This window comes from Papio anubis, chromosome 6, assembly GCF_008728515.1.
Source record: "Papio anubis isolate 15944 chromosome 6, Panubis1.0, whole genome shotgun sequence".
NCBI classification, from domain to species: domain Eukaryota; kingdom Metazoa; phylum Chordata; class Mammalia; order Primates; family Cercopithecidae; genus Papio; species Papio anubis.
In genome coordinates this window covers 164,582,538-164,595,068 of record NC_044981.1, presented here as the reverse complement: position 1 = coordinate 164,595,068, position 12,531 = coordinate 164,582,538, and the positions used below count along the sequence as shown (strand labels likewise).

Below are 12,531 nucleotides of genomic sequence, written 5' to 3'. Positions count from 1 at the left end.
GGACCCCTGCACGGGAACTCAGCATGATGTTTTTGGATTCTGCTGGTTGACTTGTCACCAGGGAGGTGTCTGTGAGGTGACGGTCAGAACTGGTGTGGTCGGTGGCCAGAGAATAAAGTAAAAGTTTCAGGAATAGCCTGCACCGCCACTGTTCCTGAGGCACCCACTGCTGCGGCCGGCAACTGCTCCCGGGCTCCTCTGGGCGGTGACTTCCCTCTCGAGTGTATTTCAGGGACTCGGTCCTAGGGCTGTGGGTTCCGCATCCTCAGATTTAACTAACCTCATGTTGAAAATACTCAAAATAATAACAAATAGTACAATAAAATAATACAAGCTTAACAACACAGTATAGCAAAGATTTCCACAGCGTTTACATTGCATCAGGTATCATAAGGAATCTCGAGATGATTTAAAGTGTACACGAGGATGTGTGTAGGGTACACGCGAGCTCAACACCATCCCCGGGTTTTGATATCCGAGGGGCGTCCTGGAACAAATCCCCAGGAGACACGGAGGGATCATGCGTTGTTTTAAGTCACAGCACGAAGGGTATCTCTCTAGGTTTTATTTTCCTCTCTAGGAAAATTGTTTAATATTTCCAGGCCATAAAGAAAACACATGGTGGCAAATATTTTTAAAATATAGAAACACCTAATTTAGAAAGAAGCATCTCTTGCAGTTTCCAGGGAAACCAGGTTAACAGGTAAAACTCGGATCATTGACTTGAAGTTGATCAACTTAGTACTAGATTATAGACATCTCTATTTTGATTGATTGATTGATTGATTGAGGCAGGGTCTCACTCTTATCACCCACACTGGAGTGCAGTGGTACATTCATAGCTCTCTGCAGCCTTGAACTCCCAGGATCAAGCAATCTTCCTGCCTCAGCCTCCTGCGTAGCTGGGACTACATGCATGCACCACCATACCTGGCTAATTTTTTTTTTCCTGTGGTGACTGAGGTCTCATTATGTTGTCCAGGCCTGTCTTGAATTCCTGGCCTCAAGCAATCCTCCTGCCTTGGTCTCCAAAATTGCTGAGATTACAAGCTTGAGTCACCGCATCCAACCCTGACATCTCTATTTTTCAAATGACTCATTCCATAGCTGAGAGACGAGTGCCTGGGTTGCAGAGGAAGAGGGGAGGGATACGTGTTGCTAAACTGCTTTCCCAAAGGGCGTGCCTGGAGCATGTGCCAGTTTTGAATATCAGCTTGTAATATTCCTGCACGCTGGGACATCGTTTTAGTAAGCAAGCATTTGACACCCGCACGTGTGTTAGGATGCTCTTTGCGTCGTCAGCCGAGGAAAGCCCCGTACACAGCATCAGTTGGAGACACACGGTTTTCAGCTGTGCGTCTCTTCTCTCAAAGCCACACTCAGTTTTGAACAAATGGTGACACCTGAGAAGCATGGTGACCACTCTGATGAAGCCTTTTGTTTTGCTTTCAGACAATGAGTATATATTTATGGATTTGGAGCAAAAACTCAGCAAGTACTTCTCAAAAGACTGGAAGAAAGAAATATATGAAGTAAGCATAGAGTGTGGGGTGGGAGAGGGCAGGGCACCACGGTGGACTGTGCTGGACCACAGGGATGCATGGGGTGGGAGAGGGCAGGGCACCACGGTGGACTGTGCTGGACCATGGGGATGTGCTGCCTTCTGTCCACGCAGCTGCCCTGTCCGCAGGGGACTGCAGTGAGCCCGGAGGCTGCAGGCAGGTGAGCCCACCCTGAAGCCCGCCTTGGCAGATGTTCTTGAACGCTGTAGACCACGTCCCACTCAGAGTTTTCCCATAGAAATTACCATGAGTCGAGTTGTCAGCTCTGGCGGCAGACACCTGAGCTTCGACTTTGAACTGAGTGTGAAGCAATCCAGGCCCCTCCCCACGAAAGGGGAAGACAGGACAGCCGGGGGCACCTCCCTGTGGCTCACTTGCTCTTTCTTGTATTTTCCCCACCAGGAAAATGAGAAACCCAGAGCCCCTTTCGTGGCGTTCCTCCGGGTGCAGCACTACGTGGAAAACGGAAGGGTCATAAGGTAACGGCATGCTGACTTTAAAGGCTGTTTCCTGGAATACTGAAAATCTGCCACATGACATAGAAGTCCCACGAAGGCCACACATTACATTTGAGTTTCCCCAAAAACAAACAAACAAACAAACAAACAAAAAAACACCACTAGATTGGCTGTTTGCTTTGGGGGAACACAGGAATTCTATTTAATTGAAAGGTATACAGACTGTGTCATAAATGGGTACTTCTTTTTCTTTTTCTTTTTCTTTTTTTTTTGAGATGGAGTTTCACTCTACTTGCCCAATCTCGGCTCACTGCAACCTCCGCCTCCCGGGTTCAAGCGATTCTCCTGCCTTAGTCTCCAGAGTAGCTGGGATTACAGGTGGACACCACCACACCGGGCTCATTTTGTATTTTCTATAGAGACGGAGTTTCTCCACGTTGGTCAAGCTGGTTTCAAACTCCCGACCTCAGGTGATCCACCCGCCTCGGCCTCCCAAAGTGCTGGGATTACGGGTGTGAGCCACCGCACCCGGCCGAAAGTGGTGCTTCCTCAAACGCCAGGACTCGTACTCGCTAGGGTGGGTACACCGTCCAGGGCTGGGCGAGGCTTCCGGGGGCCGCTGGGCAAACGGCTCCTGCGCTTTCTGCACGGCGGTTCTCGCTGTTCGCTGCCCACTCTGCAGGTGTCTAGTGGGAAGCTCTCCCCGGCAGGAGAGGAGAAGTTGTACCTCTGGTGGGCTGCGCTCTAAACCAACAGGGGCCACTTCTTCCAGAGCTGCCTTAGAGTTTCTAGGAAAACAAAAGATGTCCCTCAGGAGGATCCTGAAACTTACTTCCAGAGCAGAGCTTCAGGGAGCGTGAACAGGGTTTTCCCTGGGGGGAAACCTAAGGGGGTTTCCCAGGAATTCCCTAAGCAGGCACCATCCCCCCCAGTTCCAAAAGGGATGTGTGCGGTTGTGTGGAAGGTTCTAGGGAGTGAGGGGCGTGCAGGAGGGTTCTGGAGAGTGAAAGGCATGTGGTTGTGTGGAGAGTCCTGGAGACATTGGTGTGCGGTTGTGTGGCAGGTTCTGGAGAGTTCGGGGGGTGTGTGAATATGTGGAAGGTTCTGGATAGCCTTGCAGAGGAGGTCTGGAAGGTATTGGGTTGATGGATGGAGCTACCTGGTGCTATGGGGCCAGTTTGGGGGAATTACATGAGATCTTGTACCTGCATCTTGGGCAAACCTCCCGCCCGGCCCCTGCGATTAATGAATACCAGCCATGGCCAGGCCCCGTGCTGGGCGGTGAGCTCTGGGAGCCAGGTCTGTCCACATCCAGGGATTTGAGTCGCCCAGATTCTGTGCAGCTCTCCTGCACTGGGGCCTGGTTTGATGGAGGCCGAGCTCACTGGGGAAGGAGCGGGACCTCGGGCAGGTGGAGGCTCATCTAGCGGCTGCTTGGTGGCAGCAAGTCACCTGCGTCCTGCTCCAGGAAGAGTGCGGGCCTGTGCCGCGCTGGCCCTGCAGGGGCACAGCTGTGGGTAGAACAAGACAGGAACAAGGTACCAGGGGCTCAGGACAGCCCTGGGAGCTGGCGTGGGGAGGGACAAGGCAGAGCCAGAAGGGCCGGGAGTCCCCACGCCGGCCTTCCTGGAACTCACTCCCCACCGCCTTCCAGCGACCACAGGGCACGGCACCTGTACTACTGCCACCTGAAGGAGCGTGTGCTGAGGTCGCAGTGCGCCCACCGGGAGGAGGCCTACTTCCTGTTGGCCGCCTGTGCGCTGCAGGCTGACCTGGGCGACCACCGGGAGCCGGCCCACACCGGGAGGTACTTCGAGCCACACTCCTACTTCCCGCAGTGGGTAAGGTCGGGGCCCGCCTCCTCCCAGCACCGTTGGCCTGGTGCCTGTCCACCTCCACCGGGTGCCGTCTGTAGGAGCAGGGGGCTGGGGGCCTGGCAGGGGATGCTGGAGGAAGAGTCAGGGATGGAAACAGGGCAGTCATCTGTCCTTTTCTCCTGAAGACCCAAGGGTCCTTACCACCCCCAAAGGTGGGCGGTGTGGGAGGAGTGGCCCAGAGCAGGTAGGTCCGGGTGCCTGTGCTCCTGACGCACCCGGCCAGCTGTGTGGCCTTGCTCACTGGCTTCACCTCTCTGAGCCCCTCGGTGGCCTGGCTGTGGAATGTGACCACACGGGCCTCATGGCTGTGAACCTTCCCACTTCTCTCTCAGTATCCTGGGACCCGTAGAAGCCTTTGAGTCTCAGCTTCCTCACCTGTAAGGGAAGGAGTGTTGTACCCCCGGGAGGAGGGCCATGGAGAGGCGTGGGCCGTGCCGCTGTGTGCCCGGTCCCAGGCGCTGTCTGGCCTGCTGGCCTCGTGGGTTGATGGCTGTCACCCCGGGGATGCAGGCCCTGTTCTGGGTGAACTTTTAGGTTTCTCTCCTTGACCGCTCATTGCTGTGTGCCTCTCTATCCTGTGCACCTTGGGGCCTTCTCGCCTTTGCTCTGAGTGGCAGTCGCTGAGGCCAGGGTGGGGCCCAGCCAGGCTTCCTCCCAGCGCTGTGGACGCCACACCTGCCCTTGGCCTCTGGGCACATTTCCACCCTCAGTGATTCCATGTCCCTGTGGGTCTTACCCCGGTCCCGGTGGTGGCCCCAGCTGGTCCTCACTGGGCAGGCTCCCAAGAGCCAGGGCTCGTTGAGAGTGGAGTCCCCACCTGCAGACGCCTGCGGAGGGCTGGCTGCTGCCATTTCCCTTGGGGAGGGTCCGATGGGGACAGGAAATCAGACAGAGCCCAGGGCCAGAGCGGGCACCGAGACTTCATCTCTGGGTCTGGGCTCAGCAGTCAGGCCCTGGCCTTGCCCACTGAGGTCGGCACCAGCTGTGGGAGTCTGGGGAGGCTTCTCGGAGCAGGGGACCAGCGAGGACGAAGGGGGGACCAGCAGGGGTCTGAGCTGACCTCTCGGCTCTGTCCTCAGATCATCACCAAGAGGGGGATTGACTACATCCTCCGGCACATGCCTGCTCTGCACCGTGAGCGCCAGGGCCTGAACCCCAAGGAGGCCGTGCTGTGCTTCATCCAGGAGGCCTGCCGGCTGGAGGACGTACCCGTGCACTTCTTCCGGCTGCACAAGGTTGAGCCCAGGGCGGCCAGTGACAGGCCGGTCTCTGACTCCAGGCCAGGGATGGACAGAGCCTCCATGGCTAACAGTGGGACCAGGACCCCAGGCCAGGGATGGACGGAGGCCCCATGGCTAACAGTGGGACCAGGACCCCAGGCCAGGGATGGACGGAGGCCCCATGGCTAACAGTGGGACCAGGACCCCAGGCCAGGGATGGACGGAGCCCCCATGGCTAACAGTGGGACCAGGACCCCAGGCCAGGGATGGACGGATCCCCCATGGCTAACAGTGGGACCAGGAGCCCAGGGCAGGCATAATCAGAGCCCCCCAAGTTGACAGCGTTATCAGGACCCCGGGGCCGGCATGGCCAGGGCTCTCTTAGGTCATGGCTGATGTTTATTTAGCATGATGCAAGGCAGGCTTGTGCTGTGATAACTGTGCCTTTGGTCTGATGCTGGAGTGAATGAGACTGTCTGTAAATGGGCCCCAGAGCTCAGCCTGGTCCATGGAGGCCTCGGCCCCTAGCCAGACTGACCACACTCTGCCATCGGTGAGGCCCGGCGCCCCCAGGCCTGCAACTTGACCTCTGACCTGTGTCCTCTAGGATAAGAAGGAAGGTCACCCCACCGTGATCCTGGGACTGACCCTCAGGGGAGTGCACATCTACCAGGTGACTGGAGGGGCTTCAGCTTCACAGAGCCCCTCCTCCTGCCCCCACCCCTCCTCCCTTCCCCGCTGGGGTCTGGGCCGTGGAGCATCCCTGCAGTGGCCATGGGCGCTGGCTGGCCCCACCTGGACGCACCCTGCCTCTGCTGTCCCGCAGGAGGTGGACCGTGCCCCGCAGCTGCTGTACGACCTCCCCTGGCCCCACATTGGGAAGCTGGCATTTCTGGTGGGTGTCTGGGGGGTCCCCGTGCCCGGGAGAGCCTGGGCAGGTGCGGCTTCATCCTTGGGGCATTTTCTGGGCATTTTTTCCCGACGAGGTGCAGGTCCCTTCCTGCCGGCCTCTCGGGAGCATCAGGGCCGTCCTGGCCTCACGGGCTCTGTGCCTGACCCTGGCCCTGCAGGCACTGGGTGTTTAGCTGCCTGGTGAGGTCTAGTTGTTGTTATTGCTTGAAAACTTCTGGCTTTCAATTGAGAAAACCAAGGGAGAAAATAAGAGCAGGTCATAGAAACGCACTTGTGTGGCCTCTGTGCCTCTCGTCTCGGCCCCAGAGCTGTCACCCAGGGCCACCCCACAGCCCGGGTGCCAGGCGTAAAAGGGCAGCGACTGTGGGGGCTGCTGGGCAGCAGGCTTGCTCTGGACAACCAGACCGAGGTCTTCCCATCCCACCCCGGACCTCCGCTCCCCTCACGCAGCTGCGGGCACTTTCTAGCCAAGAGGGCTGTGTCCTCTCAAGCAAGGGCAGAGCAGAGCATGCCCTGAGCACAGTGCCCATGAACAGCCGTCTGCACTGCAAAGTGAAAACCTAAACCCCATCCCCCTGGGGGCCATGGCTGACATTTAAAATCATCCTTTCCCGTTGCTAGCGTGGTTTTCCACCTGTGGGGTGGCACCTTCTCTCCTGTTTGTTCAGGGGAAGAAGCTGGAGATCCAGCTGGACGGGCTGCCCGCGGCACAGAAGCTGGTTTACTACACGGGCTGCACCTGGCGCTCGAGGCACCTGCTGCACCTGCTGCGCGCCAGCCACCAGCTCCACCTCCGCGTGCGGCCCACACTGCGGCAGCTGCGGCAGCGGGAGGAGGCAGAAGGTGGGGCTGGGCTGGGCGCGCTGGGTTCCGCAGCCAGACTGCGCCTTCTGGGCTGGACTGGGCGCGCTGGGTTCCGCAGCCGGACTGCACCTTCTGGGCTGGGCTGGGCTGGGCTGGGCGCGCTGGGTTCCGCAGCCGGACTGCACCTTCTGGGCTGGGCTGGGCATGCACCCTGGGTTCCCGCCCAGCTGGACTCGCCTTCTGGGCTGGGCTGGGCTGGGCTGGGCGGCTGGGTTCATAGCGGACGGCCTAAGCCTTCTGGAGCTGGGCTGGGCACACTGGGTTCCGCAGCCAGACTACACCTTCTGGGCTGGGCTGGGCGCACTGGGCTCTGCAGCCCGGCTGCACCTCTGTCTCTCACTGTTGTGGCCTCCTGCCTCCCGCATCCCCCAGATGCTCAGGTTGAAGGGCGAGGTGGTGGCCCCCCAGCTCTACCCTACCAGAGTGGAATTCTATAGATGGGGCTGGGGGAGGCTGAGGGCTTGAGGAGCCGCCTGAGGTTTCCACTTGTCAGTTTCCTGGTCTGTTTCCCACTTCTCCTCCCATCATGTGCCCACAAAGAGCAAGAAAGGCAGGTTCCGACAAGGCCTCAGCGTTTACCCACAGACCTGGTCTCCCTCCCTGTTCCACGTCCTCACCTGAGCACGAGGCCTGGCCTCAGCGTTTACCCACAGGCCTGGTCTCCCTCTCTGTTCCACGTCCTCATCTGAGCTGTGGGTGTGCGTTTCTGTCTCCCGGGCTCTTCCTCCTGCATCAGCGGGGATGGTCCCTCTCCAGCTCATCCTCACTGTGCTCCCTGCAGAGAAGCAGCGCTACCGGGAGTCCTACATCAGCGATGGGCTGGAGCTAGACCTGGACAGCAGGGGCTCCCCGGGCAGCGGGGTCAGCAGCCAGCACTGCCCTCACCGCCTCTCACGCCACTCCACCGACAGCCATGGCAGCTCCCACACGTCAGGCATCGAGGCCGACTCCTGGCTCAGGGAATCCAGAGAGATGTCTGTGGACACACCCTTGGAGGTCCAGGGGCTCCATGAGAAGGAGCCGTCCTCCAGCCTCAGGACCAGCCGCAGCCACCCCAGCATATGTGGTGACAGCCAAGGTGGGCCTGAGGGAGATGCCCAGGCCCCAGGGACAGTGAGTGCAGCCCAGCTAGCCCCAGCTTGGCTGACCCTGGACACTGAGGCAGCAAAGCCCTGGCCTGCCCTCCAGTGGCCAGACGTGAGGGACTGGGGCTGACTGTGACCTGAGTCCCGGGAAATGTGCCAGAACATGCCGGAAGGACAGAGATGGCAGGAAGGAGCTGCCTGCAGCCTGCTGTGCCTGAGTCCCCTGTCCCCACCAAGAGGCAGCCGCAGGCTGGGATCAGAGACGGGAGAGGTGGGATCCTCTTGGGGTTGCAGATGAGTCCAGGTCCTTTAGCTTTCTTGGAAGCCGATCTCAGGAGCCCCTCCCACACCTAGGAAGCCCCCTCACTCCTACAAAGCCCCCCCACTTCTAGGAAGCCCCCCCACTCCTAAGAAGTCCCCTGGACTCCTAGGGACCCCCCAACTCTTAGGAACCCCCTAGTCCTAGGAAGCCCCGTCCCACCAGCGTCCCTCCCGTCAGAAAGCCTGGGTTAGACTCACGTCTTTTTATGCTCAGCTGAGTAGCAGTGAAAAGACAGAGCCATTCAGAGTGTTCTAGGACCGTGTGTCCACCTGGCCCAGGACGCAGCACCCTGTCTGAAGGATGCATCCTGCCCAGTCCCTGTGTTATGAGGCCCTAAAGAGCTTCCTCATCGCCCCAGAAAGGGGACCTCAGCTCTGCTGGTCTCTGAGTGTCCCCACGGCCCTGACGGTGGATGTGATGAGATCAGGTGGGACCAGCCCCAGGGCTCAGTCACCCAGGGCCATCCAGGGTCACAAAACATCACCAGGGCCTCCCAGGGCCAGGCATTCCTGTCACTAAGCCACTGTGTCCACCGTTGCCCTTGGAATGTCTGGTCCACCAGTAAGGGATGGTTGGCCTCCATCTCTGAGGTTTTACGCAAGCCATGTGGTCTGTAACCCAGCGGGAATCGCCGTGCTAATCCCGCATCTGCACAGTAAGGGCCCGTTTTATCAGAGGTCAGGGAACGGAGCAAAAGCAGTCACCGCACTGAGAGCAAGGGGGCGGTGTGAGCCTCGGGAGAAGCTGGCCCGAGATCAGGGCCCCAGAACTGCAGGGAACTGCCCTGGGGAGGAGCCATGTCAGGCAGAACCCAGACACCTGTGCTCATGGCTGCCTCCTCCCACAGCCATTCGCCAGGAACCCTGTGCCGAGGTCAGGACCAGAGGCCAGAGCACTGAGGCTGTGCACCAGGTAGAGTCCCCGCCATGGGCCAGAAGCCCTGGGCCCTGCTCCTCCACCCCCTTCTCCTAGGTCCCCTGTTAGGGGCCCGGGGGACCTTCCAAGGCCTACCAGAGGGTCCCTCGACTGACATCCCCAGAGACGCAGCGGGCAAGTCAGGGAGCAACAAGGCTCTTGGGCACTGGGGCGGGTGGGCGTGGGTGGAGGCCTCAGCCTCAAGGCCAAGTGAGCCGGCTCGCTGTGGGGAGTGAGGGGTCCTGCCTGGGGCGGGGGTGGCTGGGCCCTGAGTGTCACCGGGCCACTGTAGGCAGGACCTGGACACCTGGGCCCTGCGACCTGCCATATAGCAGACTGGCTGCCCCCGTCCCCTTCATCCACCTCTTCCACCTGGGACCTGGTCCCATGTGTGCAGGGCTGCTCCAGGCCTTCCCCCACTTCCTGTGGAGCCCCTGAGCCTTAGGGTCCCTCCAGAGAGCTAGAGGAGAGGCAGTGCCAGTGGTTCCTGGATGCCCAGGTGGGGAACAGGTGGGCTCAGGGTTCCCAGCCAGGCTCTGAGTTGCCCTCCCAACCCCCGCCCCCGACTCCACCGCAGGGGGGTGAGGCCCCCTCTGGTCAGCCCTGTCCAGAATCCCCCTGGAAAGACAGAGAAAATCAGCTGTGGTTGGTTAGTTATCGTGATGCTGGATGGAGAGAGAACAGGGCTGGGCACGGGAGGCTGGATGGAGAGAGAACAGGGCTGGGCACGGGAGGAGGGAGGGGAGGCTGCAAGTCCTGGCAGGCACGGACCCATCCCAGTGGGGGTGATCCCAAGCCCAGGTCAGCCCACTCCGGAGGAGACGGCCGCCCAAAGCCGCCCGAGCTCTGGGCCAGGGACTGTCACTCTTGAAAAACGTATTGATTAAAAACAAGAAAACACGCGTAGAAGGGCAAGTCAGACCCTGGCGCTGGGCAGCCTTCAGCGTGGCCTGCCGCCTGCCCCTGCCCCCTGCCCCCAGCCTCCAGGGGCCTCATCTGCCTCCTGGGGGCACAGCGGTCCAGGGCAGACCTGAGGGACTATGGCAGCCGAGAAGCTTGGGCTGGAGGTGTCACTTAAGGGCCATGACGCTGCCCACTGGACGCCCACCTGGACGAGACCTTGGACAGTCACCTCTGAACCCAGTTTCCTCCCGTATAAAAATAAGAGGCCGTTCGTGACATTGGAGGTGCTTCCAGAGCTGGTGTTCAAGGCCCACACTCAGACCTGATCCTAAATTACACCAAATGCTAAGAGTCCAGGTCCTCTGAGTTAAAAGGCAGAAAGCAGCCCTGGGAAAGAAGCTAGGCAAGGTGGGGGCCTCCCAAAATGCTTCAAAAGAAAACGCCAAGCCTGTCTCACAGAGGCATATGCTGGGGGAGCCCGTCCAGGGGCAGGCTGGCCGTGCACAGCGGCGCAGGGTGAGCAATGGCAAGGAGTGTGCCTCTGTGGCCACCAGCAGTGTGGCTGCTGTCTGCGGTGGTGCGAGCGGGAGGGGGTGGCAGGCCTCACCCCGTGTCCTCTCCCTGCAGATCTGGGAAATGAAAGCCGGGGTCAGTGAGGAGCCGCACAGCCGCAGCCTGGACGACACACGTCTGCACCAGCTGGCCCTGCACCCAGCGCCCACCTCACCCAGCCGTACCTTCCACTGTGCCCCAGACTGCGGGCTGGCAGCCCCCTGCGAGAACAGGGCCACTCTCCCCAGCAAGAGGTCCAGCAACTGCCTCACCCTGGACCTGTTCGGAGAGGCCCCACCCCCACAGGAGTTTGTGGTGTAGGCGCCATTCACCCAGCAGCGCTGTCTGCACCGCCAGGCTCAGCCCCTGCCCACTGCACTGCCACGTGGCCCTCGGCCCTTCCTGCCCGCCGGATGCTGCCCACACCTCCGCAGCCAGCACGCTCCACAGGTTCACCTGTAAGAGGTGTGGAGTGGCTCTGACATCAACCTTGGAGGTGACAAACAGGTCCCGCACCTCATCCCTGTCCTCGGTGCACCCAGGAGCTCCTTCCATCGGGGTCTCCAGGGAGCAGGTTCAAGGTCTGGCTGTTGAGTGTCCAGAGAGCCATGGTGTTGGCCCCTGAGGCAGCCTGTCACCCATCCTAGTCTGGGAGAGAAGGTGACGCAGCTGGGCCCAGACCCTGGAGAGAGGGCTCTGCAGTTTCCCACACTGCCCGCTCCCCGAGAGACAGCTCCCGAGCCAGAGTTCACGGTGGTCATCACTGTGCAGGACCCAGGCTCCTCCTAGACCTGAACCCCTCTCTGTAACTCCTGTTCGCCAGCGCTGGGCCTGCCAGACAGAGACCCTTCTTGAGGTGCAAGCCCAGCTCTGTCACCTGAGATCCAGCCAGAGACCCTCCTCCACCATCCGCAGTCAATGGCTGTGTTTTCCCTTCCCGGTCAGGGCTTCCAAAGACCCCACTGCCCTGGAGCTGATGCTGACTCTGTTCCCGTCTCAGCCATGAGGCCTCGGGACCCGCTCTGCTCACCGGTGGCTTCCTTAAGCCATTGCCCTGGCCGGGGTGGGGCTGGTGCAGCCCAGTTGGTAGAGGGGAGAGGCTTTGGTGACAGATGGGGAGTGGGGAACTGGCTATGCATGGCACCTGCTCTGACCCCAGTGAACTCCAGGGGTAATGCAACCTCGGTACCGTGGGCTCTGGAAGGCCACCAGGGTAGGGTCTCCCCAGGGCTCCTCCCCCTGCATGAGACTCCTGCACATGTGCAAACCTGCTGTCCTCTGCATTTAGAGGAATGGCCCGTGTATCCCTGCTAGTCTCAGGCCCAACACAGCACCGAGAGGCCACAATGGTTCAGCCCTGTGTCCTGAACACCACTGCCCCCTTCACTGTCTGTGTGGTGAAGACCACGCCGCACCACCCTCCAGCTCACTGGAGACAAGCGTGAGCTTGAGCCCCATGGCCTGGTGCAGGGCCGCATGCATTGAGGCCGCCTCTTTGACGGGTCCATCCAGGGGGGGCCCTCTCCTTTCTGTGAAAGGGAATCCTGTGTGTGCCCCAGGCACGTGTAATAAAGAACCCGAGCGATGCCTCCTGCTTGAACCAGGACCCGCCTGCCTGGAGGGCTGGTGAGATGCCGGCTGTAACTCACTCAGGGGTATCGGTCACAGAAGGTTGCGTTCTGTAGATGGCCACGAGCCCCAGTGCTGCCGAGGGCAAGACCGTCCACAATGCAACAGGGGAGGGGTGCCTAGTGCTGGCTCACATGTGGGCATGTGGGCACTTCCCAAAGCCATTCCCATTAGTACAAGATAATTGATTTGCCCTGGTCCGGGGCAATGACCGTCTTCTTCCCTTGAAGAA

At 60.0% G+C, this 12,531-nt stretch overlaps 1 protein-coding gene across 8 annotated transcripts in view; it reads left to right on the top strand.

The window, feature by feature from the left end:
* The window catches only part of FRMD1 (FERM domain containing 1), a 121,801-nt gene extending 109,531 nt beyond the window's left edge, over positions 1-12,270 (top strand). For 6 of the 8 annotated variants that reach the window (XM_021938087.2, XM_009206414.3, XM_009206415.4 and 3 more), the window contains 9 exons: positions 1,453-1,532; positions 1,965-2,041; positions 3,675-3,861; positions 4,977-5,132; positions 5,725-6,012; positions 6,698-6,872; positions 7,675-7,971; positions 9,148-9,212; positions 10,746-12,270. In XM_021938087.2, coding sequence (XP_021793779.2) covers positions 1,453-1,532; positions 1,965-2,041; positions 3,675-3,861; positions 4,977-5,132; positions 5,725-6,012; positions 6,698-6,872; positions 7,675-7,971; positions 9,148-9,212; positions 10,746-10,991 — 1,571 coding nt within the window. In that variant the 3' untranslated portion in view covers positions 10,992-12,270. The remainder of the gene's footprint in view (positions 1-1,452; positions 1,533-1,964; positions 2,042-3,674; positions 3,862-4,976; positions 5,133-5,724; positions 6,013-6,697; positions 6,873-7,674; positions 7,972-9,147; positions 9,213-10,745) is intronic. The other 2 variants (XM_021938088.2, XM_021938089.2) reach the window with 2 other exon arrangements.
* The last annotated feature ends 261 nt before the right edge of the window (positions 12,271-12,531 follow it).